At 40.8% G+C, this 27,355-nt stretch overlaps 1 protein-coding gene across 3 annotated transcripts in view; it reads right to left on the bottom strand.

Moving 5' to 3' along the window:
* The window catches only part of srgap3 (SLIT-ROBO Rho GTPase activating protein 3), a 57,057-nt gene that overhangs the window by 20,378 nt on the left and 9,324 nt on the right, over window positions 1–27,355 (bottom strand). For all 3 annotated transcript variants that reach the window (XR_011693164.1, XM_071494013.1, XM_071494012.1), the window contains exons 2-6: window positions 21,480–21,675; window positions 12,728–12,890; window positions 8,232–8,294; window positions 2,420–2,605; window positions 716–844 (exon numbers count right to left, since the gene is read on the bottom strand). Coding sequence is in view for 2 of the 3 variants with exons in the window: in XM_071494013.1 (XP_071350114.1) it covers window positions 716–844; window positions 2,420–2,605; window positions 8,232–8,294; window positions 12,728–12,890; window positions 21,480–21,675 (737 nt within the window). In the remaining variant the exon portion in view is untranslated. The remainder of the gene's footprint in view (window positions 1–715; window positions 845–2,419; window positions 2,606–8,231; window positions 8,295–12,727; window positions 12,891–21,479; window positions 21,676–27,355) is intronic.

A 27,355-nucleotide genomic window follows, 5' to 3' on the forward strand; every position in this document is an offset into this window, starting at 1 on the left:
CAGCTGACTTTGACTAACTTCCAACTATTAGTGGTTTTCTACACACAGTCATCCTTTTAATCAGACTTTCCAGCTGTGCTACTGGCTCCTTATTTGCATAACACCTACTTCATATTCAAATGTTATATGTAGGTTTTCTGTTCAGGGACTATTTTATTGAAATAAAACACCTACTGCTTTTTGAGTCAGTTTTAGAAAGTCTGCTTCCTCTACTCTGATCCATGAAAAGAGAAACCACAGAGGAACAGACAATAGACAATAGAGAATATGTGTGTGTGTTTGTGTGTGTGTGTGTCCTGGGTGATGTTTTTTCCTTGGTGACAGTTCGAGGCAGAAAATCACAAGGACATGCTGTGTTTGTCACAGCAAAGCTCCCAAAAGCAGCATCAACAAAAACAAATGACTGAAATCACCATTCAAAAAAACCCCTCTGTACTGAAGCTGCATGGAACTAAACTCATTGTCATGTCACGACTCAGCAGCATATCAGCGTTCAGTTTGTTGAGCAGAAATTAATACTGAAAAAAAAAAAAATGAGGGTAAATACATTCATTGGGGCCAGCAGAGCAGCTTGGAAACAAACAGCTAACAGGCTGAGAGTGAATGAGACATAGGGACAGATGGTGAGAAAAGTGACAGTGCTGCAGAGTTAAATCAACATGAGAAATCCCAGCTGAGAGATGTAAACAAACACATGTGCCTAACGCATACTTACATCAATCATATCAGAGACGTCATGGATGTAATATTTTGCCACAACTGCATTTGTTGCCGCCAGGTTCAACAAATAGTCATTCCGGGCTTTTGTGCATTTCAGCTTATTCTCTGAGTACTTGGCTTGCCTCTGGGGAGGAGAGAAGAGACAGAGCAGATGAAGGGGAAAAAAAAAAAAAACATTAGTGCAGGAAAATCAAAGGTTTGAGTGTGTGCTCAGGCAGCTGCAGCTTTGGGACCATCAGACAGGAAAAGATGGCAGAGAAAGTTTGGAGAAACAGGCTCTAGAGAAGCGTCCTCTGGATAGTATCGTGTAAGGTGACGCAGGCGGGCTTGTACTTAGTCATTACTCTGTCTCTCAACACTTAAGTACCGGAGGCTGCAGAATGCGGATGCTGACAAAGAAGCACTTTAAGAGACTCTGGCTTTTTGGGTGGTTTTAAAATGTGTACTTTTTATATGTTTATAATGTGCTCAACATTACATTAAGAATACTTAATTGCTGGATGAGAAGATTGATTCCACTCTCAGTCAGGCTTTATGCTAAGTTAAGCTAACCAGCTGCTGGTTCCAGCCACATATTTATCACACAGTGGAGAAAGGTCTGGATCTTTTCAGCTAATTGTAAAGAACAAGTGTGCTTCCCAAAAGGTTAAATGTTTCCTTTAAAATATATTTTTACAAAATATGTGTAGTCCTGATGTCTTTCTGTGTTCAGTCATACAAGTTTTACATGGTTGGACCTGTGCATGTGTATTTACAGTGTGAATATATACAAATATGTGTAATTGCAGTGAGTACTTAGTAAATAATGTGAAGAAAATAACAGCATTTTAATGCTACTTAACAGTATTGACAAAACTACCTTAGCAACACGATGATTCAGACACATCTCAGAAAAACATTACTGCTGTTTGAAAAACAACAAAAACATCATAATTCTAAAGCAGAGACTTTTGCCCACTATTTGAATTGTTTATTTGTACATTTCAGTAGACATGGACATTTTATTTCCAATTTCAAAAAGCCATTATGATGCAAATTTCAGTGGTGGGTTAGAGGAAAAGAGATTAACTTTTTTTCTTCCTCTTCCTCTTCCAACCTGTTTGCAGGCGGAGTAATGAGACAAGGAGCTTAGAAGAAGACACAGGCAAAAGAAGAAGAATGTTCATTGCCACGCTGTGCTATAAATAGTGTTTGGTTCCTAAGCCAAGCAACATATCTGAGGGTACCAGCCTGAAGAGGGAGAAAGGCTGTCGCCCTGACAGCCTTTTGATTTCCTGCACCTGAGAAATAATGGTGGTTTCATTTGCATGAAGAAGGAGATCCAGAGTAAAGAATGTATGGGTGCGTCTAAAGTACAAAGTGCTCCAGAGACCGCCAGAGACTTAAACAAACTAGAAATCTGCACAAGATGGAAAGTTGGAGAGTTGGATTATTGGCCAGGAGTGAGGCAGTGTGCTCAGTGTGTATCTGGCTGCAGACCTACAGTATGATCTTGAGAGTTTCTGACAACACACAGAGCTGGTTCTCCATTTATAAAAGTAAACTCTTTTAACCTCATCATCAAGCTCTGAAGAAAAACTGATTAAAATGTCTATCTACTAGCCTCAATGCTGAACCGATGACTCAGGGGTTTTATCAAGCTAAACAGAGCTACTAGTCCATGTGGACACAACACTTGTCTTATCTCAGGGATACTCACCTTCTCTTTCATCTTCTCAATTTTCCTGACGGAGCTGCGTCTGGGCTGACGGTCCTCGTGGCGCAGGAGGTTAACATTGAGATCCCCTGACTTGCTGAACTGCTTCTCCTCCTGCTTCTCTGCATCCTTCAGCTTGCTCTCTGCACTGATGCTCTCAGTGTGGTACATGTGGTATGTTTTCATCACCTGCAGGAGATGAGTGACAGACATTTAACAGAGTGACCTTTAACTGGGCTTACTGTCACCACATTTTAACATATAGGCTATCACAGGCTAAGCTAACACAATAGCAAGATTTTATCAAGAGTACATACGGTAGCACACAGGCTGAGAGGAACAAATACAGGGGCGACAGCTGCTCAGTGACTCATGACGAAATGGATGGAGAGGTTTTATATCTATGCTTTATAGAAAATTGGAGCTGCAACTATTAGTTGAATAATCGCTTAGACAGTAAATTAGTCGGATAGCCAAGTGAATGAATCGTTTCAGTTATATTTCAAGCAAAAATGACAAATATTCTCTGTTTTTGGCTTCTCAAATGTGAGAGCTGGCTGGTTTTCTTTGTCATATATGACAGTAAACTGAATATTGTTATTTTAAACAATTAATAGATTATTTAAGAAAATAAACAGGAGATTAATCAATAGTGAAAATAATTGTTAGTTGCAGACTTATATGAGATAATAAATAGACCGTGGTGCAAGGGATTTGTCTGAAACCTGTAGTTGAAAGGCATCATTAGTATTTTTAACAGGAATCAGTTAGTCAATAAAATGTAGGGATGGCCACTGCTGGGGAAAGTAAAAGTAAACGTAAACAATCTCTTACTCACTATCTGAGGTGGCCACCACCTCTGAGCAACTTGAAGAGTCAAAAGATGGATTTTAAAGATGGATTGACTCGAGAAGGGAATATTGTTTTTGCTACTCAGGTATTGTTATAAAGATGGTTGAACAAATGTCTTTTTAGGGCAAACTCCAAACACCATTCCACAAGCACACGTGCGATTTTATTCTCATGTGCCCATTCACAAAACGACCCATACCTGCGCACTGACTTGTCATAACAGCACTGTCACGTCTGAGATGTGACTGGCAATAAGGTGAAAACAGGACAGAGGACATCTTTCACAGGCTTCTCTCTCCTCTCTTTCTAAAATCTGGTTTGGTTTGAGCTTTTTCATGGTGGCCTGGTGGATCAATTTGGGCCGTCAATACAGCCGTAACACAGATGTCACTACATGTGGAATACTTTAAGTGGATCCAGGGGCCCAGGGTTGTGTGTGGTTTAGTCTTGGCTGTCACATCTTCAACTCACCCCTCTATTCCCCCCTCACTGTGGCTTTTCTGGGCTCTACATCATTTCTACTGTAGCTCTTCATCACCCCAGGCCTGTTCATTTCCAGCTCTTTCATGCAGCAGAGTGACAACATTGTTTTCTGTGTTCTCTACGGTTACCACTTTACTTTGATCTCCTTAGACACTCACATTTTGACACAGACACCTCTCCACCCTACTCCAACACGGTGATGACAAGACTGTGGTGACAGAAAACCCTCATTAGACACGACAGAAGCATCCTGCATCTCTCTTAACTCGTCCCAGATGCTCATTGAGAGAGTCCCTCTTCTAAGGAGCTCATTCTCAGGCCTCGTAAAGGAACGTCCAGATGTGAGCTGCGTCTTCAAGCGTCTCAAGCATTCAGACCTTTCTATGAACACCTCAGGATGTTAGAAAATCAAAACAAACAGTCATTTATTTGTTTCCTGTGATGAAGTCACTTGGTGCTGCACTTGAGCAGTAGGGCTCCTTTTATCTCTATGAGTGCCACACATCAAAATCACATGTTTGCCGTTGGGTCACTATAATCTTCCACTGACCTCCAACTCTGTGATAGTAATATTCACAAGTGCTGCCACTTGAAGAGCCTCTGTTTATTCCTCTGTCTCTGCTGGAAAAAAATACCTCTGCTCTCCAGGCTGTGCAGGAACAACAAGAACAACAAAGTGACAAAGAGCTCTAAGGCAAACACCTGAGAACTAAAGGAAATAAATAGAATAAAAGACACAGGTCTATTCTCAGAGTGACAAAGCTGACATCGATGTAGCTACTCCATGAAGAGAGAAACTAGGCTAACACTCTCTTCCTCCCCAGGCAGTCAAACTGTTTCTTTCAAATTCCTCTGAATACGTGCTAGATTTCTAGCCAACTTTGAACCACCTGACTACAGGACCTGCAGCTAAAGACACAAAGTAATTTGCAGGAAGACTGAGCTTCAGCTGTGTCTACAGGAGGTGTGTGCATAGTCGTGTCCTCTGACAGCAGCCTACGGCTATTTGACGCCTGAGCAGAGTCTCTAAGCTGGTGAAAGAAACTCAGGAGGGTGAGAATGGCTAGAGGTTTTCATAATGAATGCAAGGAGAGAGGTAGATTCTTCAATATGATATAAATCTAGATATCCTCACGGCTAGTGTGGTTTAAAGATGCTGACCTTTTGCCAATCTGCAAAACTCTGCTATAAGGGGGTTGTGGTGATATCATGGAAAAACATAACTGGGGATAAAAGATACAAAAATAATCAAAATAATAACAAACCATAACAAAATCCTTAATACAACTCCAGATCCCTCCTGTGCACAAATAATTAATGCTGAGATTATCCTAAATGTCCAGATATGCAGAGGTTAAGATATTTTGTTATTTCTTTTTGATGACTTGCGTATTGTTGCCATGTATCAGTGACTACACGTATGAATTAATAAATGAATGAAAGCTACTCCATCACCCTCGCCTGTGACTCTGAGTTTCAGAGTCAGTGTTGTAGACGTGAACACAAGAATAACAGTGTATGACACTGAAGCGCAGACACAAGGTGGCCGATCAGAAAGATAAGATAAGCTAAAGCTTTATTGATCCCAGTGGGGAAATTAAGTCGATGTAGCAGGAAATTAACACAGACTGAAACAAGGAAAACTGAGTTTCACAGAGCCATGATGCTGCAAGCAAGGTTAGGAAGTGACTGACAGCTCAGACATTCAGGCCTTTGCTCCAATTTCTCATTTCAGACCCAGTGCTACTGACAAAGCCACAGACAACAGGATCTTCACTCTCATTAATACCTCTGCTGCTGCTGCAGAGTCATACTTTAAACAATATTTGAGTAACAGCTTCAGCTCACAGTCGTACAGCTCTCCCTTATGTCTCACTGAGCAGCCAGGAATCCAAATGGGATTTCACAGTTTTCTTTCAGGAAAATTTGTTTTGTTGGCAGCCAGTGAAAACTGTTAGAAAATACCACAAGGCAATCACCATGTGGCCACGCTATTGATTTAGCTATTTCTGTACAATCAAATACTAACAAGGGAGAAGTAATGAAAAGCTATATTTTTTTTCCTCCAACAGTCAGTGTTACTGGTGCCTCAGGGCCATCGTGACGTGAATTCAGATTTCTTGTGAAACATTTCAAGGCACTTCGCCTGCCTGTGAATTGGCAAACTTTGCTATACGCAGCTTATGGTGGTAACTTGGAATATCCTATCTCGAGTCAACTTCACTTGTGCAGTGGTTAATTATACACTGGCTGGTTCCAAAGAGCTTCATAATGGCAGCTTAATGAGAACAATCAATACAAATATCTTTCAACCTGAGACCCTTCACTGAGGTTCATAAACACAAAAGTCATTAGGGGATAAAAAAAAAGAAAGAAATTATGTAAAAAGGAAACGCCTCCGAAGAGTGGTCACAATGCAATGGGTAGTTAGAGAGAGAAAACAACAATGAGATGTGAAAATGTATGTGTTTTATTGACGTTATTGCAACAACAAATTTTTTTCACCTTATCTGTGAAGTTTCACACAACTCCCACAACCTTCCTCATCTACAGAGAGAACGAGGCTGCACGTCCACATTTGGATTTTTAATCCTCAGCCAGACAGCAGCTGAGGCTGAGCAGAGGCTGAGAGGAGGGACCATCTGAGTTTTATTATGCAGCATTGTCCTCAGCCAGAGGGGAGAATGGGTAAAACAAATATAAAAACCAAACTGGAAACCAAACTGGAAATGATTGGCAGGCATAATCCTCTGAGCGGGGATGCATTTTTATTTATCATACAAACCACCAAGTGTGGAGTAGAGCAGCCTTGGTAAGTCTTTAACATATCTGAACAATAACGCAGTCCTTTTGACATAATTAACATAGTGTATGTTCACTTTGGACTAACACATGCTCCCCATAACGCTGCCTGATTCAGCATCCAAATGTACAGATGGCAGGATCAGGGAGAGTTGCCAATACTGCCCTTTGGTAGTTTGACTCTCATCACGTTGCACAGATGAATAAGTCATATAGCTCTGCCATCTCCTCTGTTTCACCTCAGGGGATAGAAGACTGCTGAAGTTGCATGGAGCTCGTCCAGTTTTGGGCACTCAGCCTCCCTCAATAAGAATTCCTCCGAGAGTAACAGTGCAGCACCAGTACAGTGTCCTTATCCCAAACATACGTGCATGGATCTGCAGGGTTTCCTGCAGGAAATCCCAGTTTTAACTATTCAATTATTACCAATTACAATAAATGGTTTACTGGAGAAAAAGTGAAAAGAAATTCTGCTACAATGATGTCAATTAGAAATATTCATATAACTTATCATAACCTATGGAAGAGAATTGATTACGTTCAGTGACAGTGTTGGAACAATATGACATGATGTGCTGACACCTTATTTAAAAACATAAATGAGTAATTTTGAGACATGCTGCCTTCATTAACACTCCCCTCTAATTAAGTTGTACAGATTTTTGACTGTTAAAAAAATCTGTTGACAGTTTAATCCAAATAAAATGTAAACAAAATGAAATGTTAATTATGTGGGACTTTTTTTGGGACAAAGCCATCCCACTTGGCAATGGGAAACATCCATCCATATATCCATTCACCACCTCTTTATAAAACGAAAACATATGGGAAGCAGCTGCAGGATGCCCAAGAGCTGCTCACTATGAAAAAAACATGTTGCATGGAAACCATGAAAAAAAAAAAAATCTGCTTTTTAGATAAGTGAGCGTTGTTGGATAGCAACAATCAAAACGAAGCAGAAGATTACTTCAACGCGACAACAAGGATAAAGCAATCATTGTACCAGTGGAGAAACTGGTCATTAAAGTAACTGACTATCCACAACAAAGCAAAATGGCAGCAACAAATACAACAAAGCAGCTGAGCTGGAGCTGGTGACCTAAAATGAATGAGTGGTCTATTGTTATGAAAACAAGATGCACATTATGTAATCAGCTGAATATTATTCCTCACAAGCTCTCTACCCCTCTATAATTATGCAAACACAATCTAATGAATGATGCAGTCATGTGTTATGACAGGCAGGTATTTCACAGGCCTCCACAGAGAAAACCAGTGACGTGAACCCTGAACAGGAGCACAGCTGAAGGAGTCACCAGATGTTGGAGTGATTTGAGCCCAGAAAGTTGAACTGAGAGAGAAGTGAAATGTTCCATTTCACCATTTACAACTGCCCAACTCTTTCTTTCACTGATCATCGATTACCATCATCGTAATCCCCATTTGTACTGAGCAGGTACACAAAAAATAAAAGAAATCACAAGGAAATTAATTGAATGATTCCTTTTAATATAAAAAAAAAATCTGACACACAAATTAAAAATAGCCTGCATGGCCACAACAAAATAGAACATGAAATAAAATGTCAGGAAGACAGAGAGGAAAAAAAAAAACTCTGGATGAACGCTGAGATAAGGTGCGAGAGATCGATGCGTAAGAGACACAGCGTATTACTTACAGTGTAGAGCTCATTCGTCACTTTCACCAGCTCCTCGTGCATCTGGATCCCGATGTCCTTGCTCTGAAACACAGCGAGCAGAAAACAAACAACATTTGAGCTGCTGACAGTGACCTGCTGGAACAAACTCAGTCGATTATGCTGGCACTATGTCTTTGGTGAGTCACAGAGAAATATCTCCACAACTTTTTGATGGATGGCCATCGAATTTAGAAACAGATATTCAAGGACATCGGGGGATGAAGATACTTTGGTGATCCTCTGTGTTTTCGTCCAGCACCACCAACAGCTCAGAATTTCCACTACAGTGAGTTCATAAAGTATACCTCTAAACTGAAAGACTGACACTACAATGCAAACCAGAAGGTAAACCCTTCATTTTTAAGCCTTTCTCCTTTCTTTTTTTTTTAAATCTATACAACAGGTTTGATTTTTGGTGTGCACTGAGTATTGTAGCCTCACAAGGCTGTCAGTTCATCTATTGATTTTGAGTCTTGTTCTCATAGAAAACTTTCAAAAAAAACAAGATTTTCAGCAGGAACGGACTATGTGGCAATATCCTGACTGAGCCCGTTGTCATATTTGTTTCTAGGTTAGACTGATTTCATTCCACCCACTGCCACAGACTTCCCTCCTCATCTGCCTCCAACCACCCCTTCCTCTCTCTCACCAGCTCTGTCTGCCAGCCAAACATAAAATATCATTCATGAGGAAATAAATGAAAATATGGGACAAGAATGCTTTTAAAAAAATGTTAGTTGAATTAATAGTGAGGCTCAGAAATCAAGTTGTGGAACCTACATACATATTTACACAATCATAATAATGCATCAACTGAACAAACTTTAATTTTTAGCAGATTTACTTCACTTCATCTCTAAGACATGCATCTTTTAGCAATGGCACATTCACAACTAATTCCCTATGATTATGGTGCGTTACTTTGCATCATATTTAGACTTTTGCTAAGTCTCATTTTCACCCATTACCTATGTATGTGTGTACGTGTGTGTGTGCATTAGTGAATTGAGTGTGCACATGTGTGAAATGAGTCTATGAGTATGTGTATGTGTGAAGTGCGTCAAACAGGAGGCGTGATATAAGAAAAACACAGTCTATTGATGTTTGTGTGCTAAAGATGGTAAATAAAAATCAATAATGCACTGAGAGGAAAAACAAGATCCATTTCCATTTTTATATTTCTTCCTGATTATGAAAAGCTTGTTTGAGCCATCATGTCTGTCTACCACCAGTTTCATCCATTTTGGTTAGAATCACATGCAGCTTGACTTTTCCACAGTCACACTGTTACACATTGTGTCTTGTGAGGAAAATCATGGGACACACCTGGACTGACAGAGTGAATGTAATAACATCTGTTTGTGTGGGAGAGAGAGAGGCATCAAGCGTTAATTTTAACTTTGAGGTGAGAAAATGCACCAACTGCAACAGCATATCTCTAGTGTGACTTTCGGGCACATTGAAAAAACAGAAACAACACCTCCTCTGACTTGACAGAGCTACTGAAACTTGTTATGTTTGAGAGAGGATGATACAAAAAAAAATTGCACCAGTACAATCACAAATAGGACGCTGGCTGCCCTGCTCTGAACAATGTGACTATAATCAGTCACATCAATATGTGTTACTCATTTGTCTTTCAATAGATAGATAGATAGATAGATAGTCTTTATTGTCATTGCACACGTTCACCCTACACATCGAAATTGGTTTGCTACAGCTGTAGGTGCAAAAATGTCACCTTTGATGTCACAATGTGGTGGTGAGAGCCTAAAACTCACAGTTTGATTTAGATTACATCACAGTTTGTTTCGGTACATTTAATTTAGCAGATATTCAATCATACATTCAACGTAGATTAACTTTTCACTTGAGATGGAGATGTGGAGACACATGAAGGAATATGATGCTGATTTGACTGATATTCAACCTTGAATGAGCAAAGTATAGGTGGATCAAAACGCTGAGCCTCATTAACAACCCTGACACCACCGGCTTTTTGAACTGTTGATTGTAATAGATTGTAAATGTTGTGCAAGAATCCCAAGAAACTTTAGTGGCTGCAAACTAAAATGCTTCACAAAGCCTGGCTGCTATGATGAGTGAGACTTGTAATGTGAGACGCACTACAGTTTGGCATGAAGGAGAAAATGGCCTACAGTAGGCAACATCAAAGCTGACCTATGGGGAATAACAGTGAAACCACTACAAGATCATAACAAATTCAACTTGCCGGTCAGATCTTAAGGTCTTTACAGCTGATGGATGGAGAGGAAAAACTGTTGAAAGTGAAAAGTTCAAGAAAACTAAAATTAAATACACAAGTGAAACAGCTGCAGTTGAGCGAGGTGGGCTGCTGGGGTGCAGCCAAAACTAGGTGATGCCTCGTATGCTGAATATGACGACATTTAAAATAGTATAAGAAGTTGTGTAAACCCCAATCTGCTCACTACCGTTCTTTGACACACCATTTACCAGAGTCATCGGCTGAGTAATTTCTCCTTGTGCACAAGAAACGATGCAACGCAATGACTGGACAAGATGCATCGTGGTCATTTTACATATGAGTCATTATGAGAGGCTTCATTTTCTGTCAGGGAGAGGAGCTGTGCTAAAAGAAAACCTCACTGCACTCATATAGACAAAGAGTAACAGTACACAGAGACAGTACTCATGCAGTTCAGTCATGTACGTGCACATACACACACAGCCCGACTCAAACCACACCCACCCACTGTTCAGAGGGCTTCATAGACAGATGAAAGTTAATATTTTGGTCCACACCCTGCTCAACTGTAATAAGTATGCTTGAAAAAACTTGCTACTGGTGAGTCAGAAACTAAACTAATCATTAAAGAGAGAAAAGCTCATAAAACAAAATTTCCCTCCAACAGTTGCCTCCTTAAATGAGATTAAGAAATGCACCCAAAAGAGAAGAAACAAAAGAACCTTAGCAAGGCAGTGGGGGGTTGTTGTTTCTGCTTTAATCTGGAGTGCTGGCATTAAGTCCTAACCAAACAAGCATTGGACTGAATGTGATAAATGGGGAAGATCCTCAGAGGGCTCCAGCAGCTGGTGAATGGCATCTGTATGCATCAGTAGCTCTGAAGTGAGACAGACTGCAGCATGTACTGCAGAGGCTCAGGGGGAGCAGGGAGGGTTCAACCAGAGAGTGAGCGACCGTGATGCAACGCACTGTAAGAGCTGTAGCAGGTCATCACAGCCCTTATAGAAACGCCTGCTAATGTACATTCTTAAAATCATCCCTCTGTGAAAGACAGAATGCAGCACACTTTACACCCACTGCAGCTCATTAATGTATTCTCTTTAGTTAAATTATATTGAGAGACATGGAGCATAGAGCAGACAGCAGGGAAAACCTGCCCTCTACACATAATTTACATATACTTATATATACTTTCAACAGAGGCATGAAATCAACACCACACCTGTAGGTATGGAATACATTTTCAGAATATTCAGCTCTTCAGCACCATAACATATTGAACATATGATTATAATAAATACAATGTATATGACACATTCCCACTTTAATTCACAGCTTTGGTAATTTTTTTTATGTATAATAACAAATATTTTGTCAACAGCTGTACATTTTGTCCTTGATCACCTTGTCATGCCCAACAGTGAATCATCCAGAGCTCTTGCATTCATTTCAGTTTCAGATTTTTAATCTTCTCCAGAGCTCCATGACATTATTTTTGATACATTATTTATTATCTTCTAGTATGTCTTCCAGCAAGCAGCAGCTGTGCCATGCCCTCACACTTTAAAATGTAGAAAAAAACTACCTGGGGGCACCTAACTCAAAAATGATGGAGTGTTTTTCTCTTTTTAGTTCTGGCACAGTTTCTGACACCCACTGAAAAATGTCCAAACACACACACACACACACACACACATACACACACACACACACACACACACACACACACACACACAGAGTAATATCTGAATGGAGCCTTGTAAGCAGAGTGGAGCTCACCTACAGGAAGGCCTGTAAGGTGAAAAGTGGATTCTGATGTTTGGATAAGACTTCAGTCATCTCTGCTATGTGCTGACAATGAGCCAGATGTTGCTCGCATAAGAAGGAGCTGTAGAGCCCTGGGCCAGAGGCCTCTCGGCTCCATTTTCCCTCATGTTGCCTCAACTGCCCTGCAAGCCAGACAGAAATTATACACCTTCTACTAGTCCAGAGTGCCCTGAGACAGAGCTCATGATACCACATTTCTTAGTGCCTCCATCAGTCTGCATGTAAGGCTAGACTGAGAGAAAGATGTAGGCAAGCTGCTTTCATTTCAACAGCTCAAATGGAGTAACTACAATGCATATCAATGAGGTTCTGGGTTTAGAAATGAGATGTCTTTGGTATTTGTATCTCACCTGGACTTTTTGTGAACCACTGATAAGAAAGTAGTAGTAAACAAAGAGGGAGAGATGATAGTTTCACTGACCTTTTTGAACAGGCGGATGACATCCTCGCTGATCTGGGCCAAACGGACGATGACATTGTTGGTGTAGATGTCGCTGAGGGCGGCATGGTCACGGCTCTCACGCCTTGTCTGGTTTAACACCAGGTACCAGCAGTTTACTGAGGACAACAGGTGCTGGTCTTTCCTGAAAAAAAAAATATAGGAGGAATTCATCATTGTTAGAAATGTTCAAGTTTAAACCAGACTTTATAAAAAGAGTGTGCAGTCATGCTAGCAGCTCTGTGAGTCCTCTGTGAGTTCAATGCTAACATTAGTATGCTAACATGTTCACAATGACAATGCTAGCATGTTGGTGTTTAACCTTAAGTATAATGTTAACCATGTTTACCATCTGTTAGCATGCTAACATTCGTTATTTACCAGTAAACGCATAGCTGTGGATGATGGGGATGTCATTAGTTTTGTAAGTATTACTCATAAACCAAAGTAATGAACAAAGTAAATATTGAAAACATTAAATTATAACATTTTTCCTCTGGGGGGGGGGGGGGGGGGGGGGTCATGGATGTCTGTACCAAATTTCCTGGCATTCCAGCCTGAAGTTGTTGAGACGTTTCACTAAAGAATACAAATTTCAACCTCATGGTGATGCTAGGGAAAAATCTATAAGATTCTGGACACCAAGAAAGTCCATACAAAACGCATTGGTCATTGAGATATTTCAGTCAAAGTGGGGGACTGACTGTCCAACCCACCAGCATTGCAATCCCTAGAGCAATTCCACTAATATGGCTAAATTGGTTTTTGGAAGAATTGGCACAAGTCGAAATCATGGCCAAATAAGACTAATGACTGCCCTGCAGTGTTTAACAGACATCTGTAATATTGTTTGACTAAACATTAGTTAGTTATTGCTAAAGTAAACAATATAGCAACAGACATAATGTACTAAAAGAAGACAATTGTGGTGGCATAAAATGCCCCAATGCTTTCCATCCTTCTTTCCTTACTCAATTTCTGCCTCAGTGAATGTCTACCACACTCTCACTCCATCATTTCCTTTCTGTCCTCCACCACTCTCTAACAATGCTACACTCTGGTAAGGCATCAATTGTTTAAGTGTATAATGCTGGTGACCATAATGATCCAGAGTCATGGGCCCTGATTGCTGCATAATCAGTTTAAACTGTCTCTGCCTTGCGGGCTTTCAAATAGAAAGACCAAGGCACAGAGAAGCAGACAGACACACACACACACACACAATCCCTTCAAACCCATACCCTTGTCCGGATCCTATCTGAGCATTAATCAATCAACCAACCCCAAAGAAGAGACAAAGAGAGAGAGGGGGAAATGGGAGCAAAGGAGGGAGAGAGCCAGAGCAGGGTGGGGGATAGGGTTTCACTGTGAAGCAGAAAAAGGGATGAGCATCAAAGAGCCCTCCTTCAGAGAGCCTTCATAATGCTAATCACATCTAATGAAGTTGATATCTAGCTGCTACAGAGTGCTTTCTGCATTATTCCTTTACTTAACTCTGCCCCTAAATACACTTAAACCAGGCTGACAGGACACAAGCACCAGCAAATCACCCTCATAACATCAGTGAAGGGCAGAAGATGGGTTTGCATATGTAGTAAACTTCCATTTATTGTTTGGGCTTCTTCTTCAGCGTTGGACTGAGCATGGTGTCCTGAGAGGCACTTTTTCTGAAAGGCAAGTCAATTAACTGGTAATTACAGAAATGTAATGGCAATTTGAAAGAGCTGAGTAAATCCAGCCATCAATCTATGGCACATGTTAGGCTTGCAATCAAAAATTAATACTGAAATGATTAAATTGGACATTAATTTGCTGTACCAGAATGAGATGAACCCATCTGCCAGACTGTGAAAAGGATGGGTAAGATTTCGTTTTTACTAACAATAGATGATCTAACGTAGACCTCAGTCTCCTTAACTCCTCTTGGATGGCCTATTTCTACTGTCTCACCATCCCTCATTTTGTACCAGTTCTGCTTGACTGACCTATCTGCCTGTAAGGAGACACAGCTCATTGGTGTATAATTGGTGTTTGTGGTGGAGAGATTTAGGGAACAAGTAACTCCACTTTCTGCTAATCCCTAAAAGTGGTCAGAGATGTTTCATCACATCCCTAAGCACCGCCAGGCTCTCATTTTCTTACCTTTTTTATCCTCATCAGCTTCACACCCAAACACAGTTCACTGTGCACTAAAGGTAAATCCTCGGCTCTCCTCTGATGATTTAAAGTACTTATGGAACCGTGGTCCTCAATATGCTGATAAATGTGCTGCTTAAGTCACTTTTCCTTTAAGGTTATTAAGTGTTTCACTTGACTGGAGTACCAGGTTATTTACTTTCTATTCAATGACTATATTATAATATAACCTAAAATTTTGGAATTTATAGGACTTATGGGTATTTAATCTACAGGAACATACACAAAAACCTATTTATGTTCATAAAATACCAAACTTTACTAAGACTCTATATCCATGCTAGCATGTACGCTAGGCACAGTTGTACTTGGAGCTAATCAGGCTCTCAGCTTGTTAGCATGCATAGAATAATGCTCATCTTAGTTTAGTGCGTTATAATGCTCCTCTTAGAGAACCCTTTTAGCATGTTTAACATTTTCTAACTAGCACCAAACACTACAGCTGGTGTTGATGAGAATGACAAATTTTTGTTTTATGGTCATAAAACAAAGTACAGGAGAAAATAAAACTTTTGATGATCTGATGATGTTCCAATATGGAAAGTAAGAAATCACCAGCATTATTACATTTAATCCAGAGGGGGACATGAATGTCATACAACAATTTAATAGTTGCCAAGAATTTTCAATAAAAACCAGAAAGGCCAACCTCATGCTGTGGGAACAGTCAGGGGAACACTGAAGTCATCAGGATATATCAACTAGCTGCACAAAATTTTGTGGCAATCCATCTTGTACATATGGAGACATTTCACTGGATAAGTGAAAACGCTGACCTGCTCGTGGCACTTCAGACAAAATGAGGAGGACTTCATCCTCCAGGGACCATGAATGTCTGTACCAAATGTTATGGCAATCTATTCAATAGTTGTTAAATACTGAAGTGTGGACCGACACTACCATTCCTACAGCCAAGCTAAGTTACCCTTACTTATTCTTACATCAACTACTGAGTTTGACAGTTCATAAAAAAATGTGCAAGGTTGATAATTTGGGAAAAATAAGAAGATCTCAGATTCTTAATGGTGAACTTTTAAGCATCAAAGAGAGACACAAGACCTCTTTTTTCCTTGCTGCTGTCCTCATTTCACAGGAATTAGGAGCAGAAGGTTGGTAATTAGGCCCGTATACTTGCTGCATCTCTGGGAGCTGAGTATTTTAACACAATACTAAATGTAGCTCCTCACCTGTGTTTTTTATGGCACTAAGACACTACCTTTCCTATACTGGCTCTAATACAGAGGCCTTTTACAGAGGGCCAACACACAGCAAAACTCATTCCTCCATCTCCACTCTGTACCAACTCCTCCTCTCTGATTTCCCGTAAAAAGGCTGAGTATCAGTTGACAGCCTGCAGGTCAATTAATCTAGAGGGCTTCAAAAGGGTTGGTTTGGGATGGCTCAGTGCCCTCTGTATTTATACACAGGATATCATTAACATGCAGAAGGCAAACGATGAGCTCTGAGAGTCTCTAGAGAAGTGAGAAGGAAGAGGAGGAGGAGAGAAGAGTGCAGCTTTCTGGCATCCTATTACATCTGTCTCATCCTACAAAGCACTGCCTGACTGTCTTACAGTTTTCTGCTCTCCCTCATCGTGACTGTGAGACATCGTCACTGTGAGACAGAGACAAGCAAGTACTTATTCTGTGAATGCATGGAGGAGCATAAAGAAGACTAGACACACAGACAGAGTGTATGGTTGGAGAATATTTTGATAATCCTTTGATTCAAGGATAAACTGATGGCAAGCTGTCTCCATAATGTGCATACCCTGAACAAGTAAGCATTGTATAGAACAGTGCCCGTGCTTTAGTCATGGCTGCACTGGATGCCACCATCTAATCACACAGAGCCTATGATGTGTCTGAGCCAGGATTTCCAGAAGGAAGTGTGCATTTATCAAACCAGGACTCGGCTCTGTGAAGGCCCTTAATCCCCTCCACACTGCCTGCCTGCTGCTTATCAATGAAACAGCCAAGGAAAAGGAGCCAAACAGTTTCAAAAGACAAGGGGCACGTGGGCACATGCCGCCAGCTTTGCCATTCAAATTTGCTCTGCCCCCGTTTTCAAGCAGAGCTTCAAGATGCTACATTGCAGATTTGCACATCATTTAGCAGTTTTTCTTTTTTTTTTTTCTAGTGAGGGGACAGACTGCCAACATTCGATAACACACAGCTGCACAGACGCAGGGGCCAGAGCAGAGCAGCGTGTAGTGCAGCATCAGTGAAGACGAGACAAGGGTCTGACAAGATCTGAAACACAAACTGCAAACCAGCTAATTTACCGATGCTGTACACGCTGACTTCCATCAGCTGGAAGTGTCAATCTGACAACAGCAGGGAATTGACTGCTGTGTTCAAACAAACCAAGCCTAGAGAGATATAGTTTAACCTTTTAACCTTTGCCCCTCAGACCACAAGAGCGTAGCCATGGTTCAACAACACAGTAAGACTATATATGGGACTAAAGCCATAGATGGAGTCCACAAAGCACCATTGAAGCATCTGGTCCTATCCTACAACTGCAGACATTATTCCTCATAATTATATCATAACCAAAGCATTGTATGCTACTCTTTCATGGAGGCTGTTTAAATACAAATGTGCCTCTGACACAGATTGCATTTTTTCAGCATTTTCAAAGCTATGCCATGCTGACCATAAAATGAACAGAGACATCACACAGAAATAAGCAGAGGCAGCTTCAAACCTGAAATAACACCCACTGCAAAAAAGAACACTTATCTCCCAGCTCCTCCCAAACCAATCACTTGGTTACACACACAAAGAGATTACTACAAATGCATGTGCACACACACACACACACTCGCACACCAATTTGGACACCACTGCAAGCCCTGTCTTATCTCTCCCAGACAGGTTATTCTCTATATCAATATTGCATGAGCTGCCTTTTTAATGGTGCTATGCTACATCTGTATGTGTCTGTGTAACAGATAGACGATACCAATCCACTCTAATTTGATGGGGTACATTATAAATCCCAGTAATGACATACCCTGAAACATCTGCTCCATAATTAAAATCAAGTTAGCTGTTGTCTCTTAGGGACTGTGAACCAGTAAGAGAAATAAAGCAGTGCACTATCTGGCATAGCAGTATAGATCAGCTAAGTAACCCTTCAGTGTTTCTTTTCACTGAGGTAAACGAGGTAAAGTGGAAGAGCGAAATGATCCTTGGTTGGGTTGCTGCGGTGTAGCTGTAGCTGCAGCAGCTGTAAATCACAATGGCATTCAGCTTGCTAATGAATCTGCACTGGGAGGGTTCAGCCAACAGACTGCAGGCTGTGATCCAGCACATATGGAAGTCTGTCCTGGTCAGGATGACTCTATTTTACTGCTCTGTTTTGATGTCCCTCAAAGACATAAAGGTACAACTCAGTGAAAGTTACTAGGCTGCTTCTGAAGTACCCCTCTGAGCTTACAGCGCACAACTTGTACTGCAATGAAAGATGGCCACAGGCATGTTGAAGGTTGTCTGGAAAAGAATAATTCAGATTTGTTACATCTGATGAAATACCAAGTCAAAGATAACAAAGACAAAATCAACTAATAGTGTGCACAAAACACAGAGCTCTGTCAGGCCTAGGGGTCTAAAATGTTTTTCTGTTTTCTCTGTTTTGGATGGTGCACAGTGCATGCTTGGACTTTTGGCCAATTAAATGTTTTTATTGGACAAACACAAGTGGTTTTTCTTGCCTAAGCCCACTTGGTGTTTTGGTGGCTTGCCATGAACTTAACTACACTAAAGTGGGAGGAAAGGCAAAGGCACAGTAAGGGGCGTGTCAGAGCTGATTGTCAGGATTTGTGGTTGCCCGCCTGCTCAGATCAGGACTGTATGGCATAAGGTGCAATCACATTATGAGCCTTTTGTGGCTTCTCTAAATTCACTTTGAATGGTAGACCAGTCAGTTTGAATTTAATGCATTATGTACATCCCTCAAGCAGGAAAAAGTCATTCATCAATCATTCTAATGCGAATGAGTGTGAAATGCAGGACTTTCAGTCTGACTGAACACTACATCCTCTCTACATGTCAAGCATGGGTAGTTACCTCCCACCCACATTTCCTGTGTGGTCTGTTAGTTCCTCAGTTAAAATTTTTAGCTCATATTGTTGGATTACGATATGAGCTAAAATATTGTTTTTACACATTTTGCTGAATTGATGGAGTTCAAAGGAGTACAATATAGTACAGTACACAGGGGTTGCCTAAAAAGTCAATGCATTTTAAAGTGCCACACCTCATTGTTGTCCATTTAGGTATCACTATACTGTATATCTATGTGCATGCATGTGTGTGTGTGTGTATGTGTGCACTGAGACACTTGGCTAGGCCGTTCACCATGATCTTGACAGTGTAAAGTGTAATATTGTTAGAAGATCTGTTAGGGATTTGTTGTTTTTTTTCTAACACCTGTCCCTCACTGTGTGGATTAGATCAGCAGTACCTTAACAAAGGTTAAGCCACTGTGTCGCAGCAGCAGCACAGTTCTATCTACGACCAGACGCCAGTGTGAAGTTGGCCTCCACTAATACAGCTGGACCCAATTATCCTCATCCACGTCACACACACAGACACACACTCACTCTCACACTTGCAGTACATATACATACATATACACAATTTATACATGGCCTTATTCGAATGCAAAAATATCTCACTTAAGTAAAGGCACTGTTGATTTATTGGCAGTGATTTTTTTGTTTACAAATTAATTGTAGAACTTGAGGGGCAGTGCTCAATGATGACAGTCATGTCCCACATCTCTAAACCATGTTTGTAAAAGGTAACTGTCACCCACTCAACTGCAGCAGATCAGTGAGCATCTGAGAGTCAGTCAGACCTCTTCATAGTACATATTTCAACCTAAAAATGAAATTTTAAGATCTGAAAATGTTTGGAATGTAGTCCTGCTGTTTCCACTTGCACAAGTCAGAGCTGGGGTTGGGCTACATATATGATGGTGTAGATTCATGCCTGAGACCTGCTGCCAGATCACAGCTGGGTTAGTGCTCCTCTTTTCAGACTGAACTAAACTTGCCTGTTCGCCTGAGGTGTTTGATTTTGGGAGCGGCAGAGCTTAATTTCATGCCCTGCGTGAGTCATGTACCAATGCGTTAGTGGCGGTTTCTGTGCAGACGAGCCCTCTTTTCATCACCAGCGTACATTTTAGTATTTCCAGGACTGCAAATCTAAATGGGTCAAGGCTACAGGTGAGCTGATTTTGATCCGATGATATTATATGACCTTCCATATTCCCTGTTTCCTTCACTAGCAATGTCTGTTTGTCCTTTTTGTCTTTGTACTTTGCCAATGTACACTGTCTTTCAGTAAAATATTACAAGTAAAATTGTTTAATTCTGTAAAAGTAATAAAAAAATACTGACCCTGTAAGTGTAGGTTTGTAATTCTATATTGATATTGCATAATTTTGTACAGGACAGGCCTACAGTCAATATGTCTTCCAGCTGCTCTCGTAAAGGGTTCCCATAGTGGATCACCATCCACAAATTTGATTTGGCATAGGTTTAATGCAGGACACCCTTCCTGACACAGCTAGGGTTTGGGGAAGCTGGGGGATCAAACCGCCAATCAAAGGATCAGCTGCCAACCACCTGAGCCATGGCCCCCAACATACAGTAGATACGTTGAACACTCTAAAAAACATTTTAATCCATGACAACTAATCCCTGTTCATCCTTGTTACTCAATAACAGTACAATAACACAGTGATCTGTCCTTAGCTGTCAGCTCTCCAACTACAAAAGTTCATTTAGCCATCAACTAAACAGGTAGCACACCAATTGTATTGTGTGGTAGCTGTTCTATTTTTCTATTAAGCTACTTTCTTGGAATAAATTACATGGTTTTTAATTCAACATCAACATCCACACTGATGCAAACCCAATTCATAGGTTTCTGCCTGACGCCAAGTTTGTGCAAAGTCTGCCACACTTGTTCATAATGGGTGCAATTCAAAACATAATGAAGCAGAAAGCTTCACTCAAAGCTTTCTTGTGTAAAGCTAAGTGCTAGATTTCAGCACCAGGAGTGCATTGAATTTGTTAAGTCCACCCCTCAACAGTCTTTAACTTCTTTAATGAACTGCATCCTCATCATCACGCTGACCTTTGAGGACATCATAAAGATCTTGACTGTAATAACAGATATTCCCTTACAGTACATAAACATAATGGCGGATTTTGTTGGATAGGTCTGCACTGTAATCAAACGAGGCACTGTGATTAGCAGCAGGGCTGGGTCTTACAGTCAGGTCATAAACAGTGTGTTTAGGGATCAGATCCCTGTGATCAGGGTGCACACTAAAAGGAATAAAGGGAAAGTATCTTTACAAAAAATTAACTTAAAGTGAACTCTAACAAACTCAAACAAAAAGAAGATGACTTGAAGTAAATGTCATTAAGGAAAGCAAATATGAAAATGCTACAAATAACACACAACCTCTCAAATGCACAAACATTGTGCATGCAACATCTGTAAGGAGGGACACTCACTTGAACTGTTGGTGTTCTCTGGAGCTGCGGATCTTGGAGGAGAATCTCTCAGCCAGCTTCTCTAAGCTGCGGGAATATTCCAGTTCAATCTCGGCTTTGCGGCGGAAGAACTCCTGCAGGTCCTGAAGCAGCTGGATACGAGACTCAGACTGCTGCTCCAAGCATTTGAACTGTTCCACCAGCTGGTTACGGATCTCTGTCCATCAAAATACCAAACAAAAATTACATGAGTCAACTGTTCACACTGCTATCACAGCAATACACAACAGGCCCTGGTCAAAAACAACATGTCAAACAAGCACTGCATTATCATCATAATCTCAGGTATCTGTCTTCTACAAACTCACATCATGGTTAAACAAGGTTCCTGCATTAGCAGCTTATGTGACCATGAACAACATTTCAAAACAGGGACATCATTTTAAAGCTAGTGGTAAAACTGCACAAAACAAATGATGGTTAAGATGACAGGCAGATTGTACTGCAAGTAGTATTGTTAATGTGCAAGGACAAAGGACATTTGTTTTTTCAGTCAATTTTGATGTTGATTAACTGAAGATAATATATTTACAGTGACTGACAGGACAGCGCAAGAAACAGAAATGGAAAGAGCGTAGGAACATTTGTAGGATGTTTTTTTTCTTAACAGCAAAACAAAGCTGAGAGCAAGAACCCAGTGAGGATCCCTGCCAAGCCAGTAAGATGACCTGTGTGTATGACCTCTCATAAGTGTGTGAACCTACAGTGAGATCAAACTGATTTATTGAAAAGCTAATACAATCCCATTCTTGGACCGAGTAGTAGAGTAACATTTCTACTGAAGAGGAACCTAATGCTGCTAGGCAGACTCCAGATCCTTCATTCCAGTGGGAACCCGCGAAAGAAACCTGATTCCTCTTTGTAGTGCTGTCATCAGCAGCAATGATGCCTCAACACAGGAACAGAAAAAAGCCTATTTTGCAGAACAAAAACACAACGGGATGGAGGAGCTTAAGTAAACAGGAACAGTGGTGTCATTTATCAAAAGAAAGCAAACCTCCTGATCTAATGAGGAACCTTGATTGGAAATCAAATTGTTTCGAATAAACCAAGACGCTTTGTTGTCACATAAAAACACAATTTCCCTCAGTGCAGTTCCTGAGTCAATTTAGTGACAAGAATTTCAGTTTAAAGAAAAGCCAGCTGTGATTTCATCCCTTTGTTTGTTTTCCTTTTTTTTCCATGTAATCTTTAAAGAATTGCAAATGAACCTGTATGATGACAAAACAGAGGCAAATGCTTTGTAGGTTTATGTAGAAAATCTTAAATTCCTTCATTTCAAGTTATAAGTTCCCATAGGAACACAGAATCCAACACATCATGTGTTGTTTCTAATGTAGAAAGAATTTATTTGGCCAGGTCATTCAAGCTTTTCCTCCACTCAAAAGGACTTTCTTGCATTTTGTCTTTATTTGTTTTCAAAAGGTCGGCATGGAAATGCACTTGAAAGCAGGAACGGAAAAATGAACTTCCTAAATGTAAGTCACTGCATGTTGTAACATCCATTTGTTGCAACACGAGTCACTGTAAGTTAAAACCCTGAAAAAATAAGGACTGAGAATGGATTTTACACATATCTGAGCCATGGCAGCAACACTGCAGGCAGATGAACTGCTGACTGAATGTTGAAGCCGCAGCAGTGACACAGACTGTGTTTCCATGCTGCTGAGGGTGTAATTTGGTCACCCAAGCCTGCCTCATGGATATATATGCAGGCTCTGTCAGCTGGGGAAGCAGGGGAGCCTTTTCTCTCTCTGTGATGTCGTGCCGCCTGGTCTCAGCCTCGAGCGGCATGCTTCACTATGTGGTTAACCATTGTCCCAGCCCTCCCCTTTATCCAGGGGCCTCCCTCTGCCCCACAGCACTGAGGGCTTAAAGCTCGGTTTTTAGTAGGAGCTCTGAACCAGCTCAGGGGAGAGACACCACTTTGCTACATCAGTCCTGTCAAGAATGCCTTTCCTTTCTAGACAAGAAGCTACGTTCCCTGTTTGCAATGTTTTTGTTCTATATTTTTACAGAGAGAAACAGAGCCAAAGCAGGCGAGCCAAAAGAAATGCCCCAGGAAAATGTGACACCGATGCGCATGAGTGACAGGGAGGACTTCTGAAAACACTCTTTCACAAAAAAAGGGAACTCTGAACCACCAGCTGCAGCTCTGCATTTGACAGATGAGTTTGGGAAAAATAGGTCACACACACCAAAGTAGCGTGTACCCTTCCCTCCAAGAAACCATGAGCAATTGGAGAATTATTCCCTAAGTATTCCCAGCTCTTTGAGTGGCTTCATTCGCTGTGGTTTATTCAAAGTGAGGGACCCTTCTGTGCTTCTTTTCAATCTGTGAGGACGAGGAACGCTCTGGATGTAGGCCTGCAGTAAAAGTTAAGATGATTTGACATACAGAAATCCTTCTGATATCCATAATTGGCTCTGATTTGTACCAAGTGAAGAAATAAAAATAGCAGTGTTTATAGCACAGATAAAACAGTAGTTTGTCACACAAGTCTTTATTGCTGTCAGGAATGATCACTAGTTCAAACCGCCAACAGATCAAGGGCTTTTAAAGCTGTAAAGATTAATGTTTAATATCATTCTCCTATAGTATCTGTATAATATATAACCTTGAAATGAACCCACTCCCTCATACCTCCTCACCTTCCTTACATGTATGAAACAGTTCTTTGAACCCACGAGTGGATGCCCCACTTCCAGCTTGAATGTGTTGCAGCTAGAATGTCATCAAGCATAAACAAAACATTGTTTTCCAAATTAGCCTCTTAATAAATCTGCATATGCAATGTTCCGGAAAAAATGAATTAACATCCCTGATTTATGGAATGAAAAGGGGACTTTTGGCAGCCAGTTTTACTATATCACTATTAGCATGGCCCGTTGTTCTTAAGCAAAGCATTCAGTGTATTAAAGCATGAGCTCAATGGAAGCTGTTGACCTTTAATTTGAGAAAGACAATTAGCATTTCAAACAGTGCTTTTGATTACACTGTTACTGGATTTAGGGATGGGATGGGAAGTGCTCCCAGTGCAGGTGGGATTTGTTTGGGCAACCTACCAAAAATTCTTCTAATTCAAAGTGGGCAAGTTAAACCTTTAATGTTGGTGCTTGATGAAGCATGTGGTTATTATCTGTGGCAGACCTACTGTGTGTTGCCTCTATGAGTTTCTATTTAGAGATGGAGCCATCTGCCTTTTTTTAAAGGAAGGAGGGGTTTATCTTCAGACAAAAAGGCTGATGGAGAAAATGGGGAGGAGGACTGGAGCAGCTGAAACATGGTCAAACTCAGACAAATGAGGGCTGAAATGATTTGTTTGAAGGACACATTCCTCTTTCAAAGCTTTGACAGCTGATGACATAATATGTGTAGCCATTACTATTAAAATGTTTTTTTCCTTTCCTCCAATTCAGACATTTTCTTACTACTCACAACTCTTTACTATGTTACTGTATATACAATAACGTACAACCTTTTTGTGGTATGCAAATACTGTTTTTCTTTGCCTTGTTCACTTAGTCGTTTCCCATTAATAAACGCTGCCTCTCAACTGTTTGATATATCGACGATGATGAAGTCCACAACATTTCTCTCTAAACATCCACATAATGTTTAGCAACAGCGAATATAACTCCCAAAAGCTGCATTAATCCAGCAACATTTCTAGTCAGTGGGTTCATGAAACACTAAACTAACAATGGAGTCGTATTATTACAGTGGACTTCCTGGGACCAAAAGCCGTTTCTTTTCTTTTGAACTAGACTTGTCCGCAGATAACTGGGAACTGGCTCGTATGTATTAAAAGACTGTTAATTAAACTTAAAGTATGTAGCAGAACAAATCAATTTTAAAGTCTGATTATGTCCAAGATAAACAGCCATCTTTTAATGGACAGGCAGGTTCATTACTGCTGCTTCATTATGGCATACTGACATATTAAGACAACAGTTACTATTCATCACAGACACTTTACATTCCTGACCTCAAGTCTATACATCATCATTATTAGAGCCCTACCACTTCTACTGGACACCTGCTCCACAGTATTATTCCTCCTGCACCGTTTAGGGACAGGAATGGAAAGCATGGTGGACACTTGTCTCCTCGCCGAACAGGAAAACCTCTGAAAACAATTGTAGGATGTTGGAGATCCCTGAACTTAGACCCTCACAGACAGAATCCTGCATTGGCAGCTGTGTTACAGCAGAGCATGGTGACGTGTCTCGCAATGAGTGTAGCTGATGTAGAAATATTAAATGAAGGCTGAATTTGAGTGAACTGAAACATGTCTGCACTAAAACCAAATCTTTTATACATGGAGAAAAAAAACAATAAATGACAGCTTTTATCTCCAGTCTCATGCATTCCCCTGCCAAGCTTGTTAACACACATGCATTGGCTTGCACTCTGGATGTATTAGAAGAACTGGATACGAGATGTATATGGCAAAGTATTCGTGGGCTTCCACAAGCGTTTGCGATTTTTTTGGCCCACAGAACACACACAGCACAGCCTCTCTCTGGCTGAGCTGGTTGACAGCATCTGTGTAAGAGACTTCCTCTGGCGGGGCAGGCTGACTTCCTGTCGGCTCCCTGCACAGTTAAATGACATAGAAAGTAATTCAGTGATGCACCTTTTTAATCTTTTTAGAACTTTACTAGACCGACAGTCTATGAATCAAATTCAGATTTCAGGGTTCATCTTCGTGAGGCTCAGAAAAGTTATTTTTATAATGACTGTGTACATCTATGAGCCATGGGCTTGGTTTGCACAGAGCCAATTTCTTGCTCCTCCATTGGTCAGGACATCTGGCTGTGTTGAGCGTGTGTTTTGTTCACTGAGGTGTTGTACAAAGAGTGAACAGCAGCAGCACACAAACCAACACACGTGCTGCTTGTAAGCTTAACAGGGTCATATATGACGATTGAAGCAGAAGCAGTGCGCCGTACTCGACCAAAAAAACGGATTGTATCGATGACACAGACGGACATCAGAGAAATGGATTACATTGCAGACGTGGTGTGGAGATCTTCTGTGATGTTCTATTTTTTGCAGCCCTCAGCCAAAATGCAGCTCAGTGCAAAACATTGTCAACAACTTCCCAAATGGATACAAAAAGGTAAAACTGATCCACAGTAAAAAAAGGACTGAACTTTCTTTCAGGTATCATTGTCACTGATGCATTCAAAGCACGGCACGGACACGTTTATAGACTGTGATCAAGATGTTATTGATTATATTATATTATTAAAAATAAAACCTGCGCCTCCTCCTAAAGTCAATTCAGAACACCAGCTGGGATGCACTGATGCAGCATTTTACTGCAAGTTTGCTCTTTAGGAGGACCACGTGATGTCTTGACGCAATGAACAGTGGAGTGCAGTAAATGAGATTTTCTACAGAGCATCCTCAGGGCAGCAGGGGAAGCCGGGCTACACAGGGCGGCCGGCTGCCTGAAGAGGAGATGGATCACTTCACTGCAGGATAATAAAGCTAAAATATGATCTGAGTTTGATACTGAATATTTAAGTGTTTCACTGAATCAGTATGAAGCACAGATTCCACATTGTGCTTTATTACAACACTGGATATTGGTGCAGTGAGTGTGGAGAAGAGAACTACATGTCTCTGTGTAATGTGGACAAATTATGAATCATAAACAGCCTGAGAAGGTTTTAAACACTTATAAATAATGTCCTTGGGCGTTCACATCATCATGCGTTAAGACACACACACATACAGCATCTAGACACACACACACCAGACAAAAGCAACTCCAAGCCAAATTCACTAACCTAATCCCCCACTCAGCTCTGCAGTATCTGGGCTC

Source organism: Trachinotus anak, unplaced genomic scaffold (assembly GCF_046630095.1).
Source record: "Trachinotus anak isolate AG129_WGS33_773 ecotype Australia unplaced genomic scaffold, CSIRO_AGI_Tana_v1 ptg000013l, whole genome shotgun sequence".
NCBI lineage: Eukaryota > Metazoa > Chordata > Actinopteri > Carangiformes > Carangidae > Trachinotus > Trachinotus anak.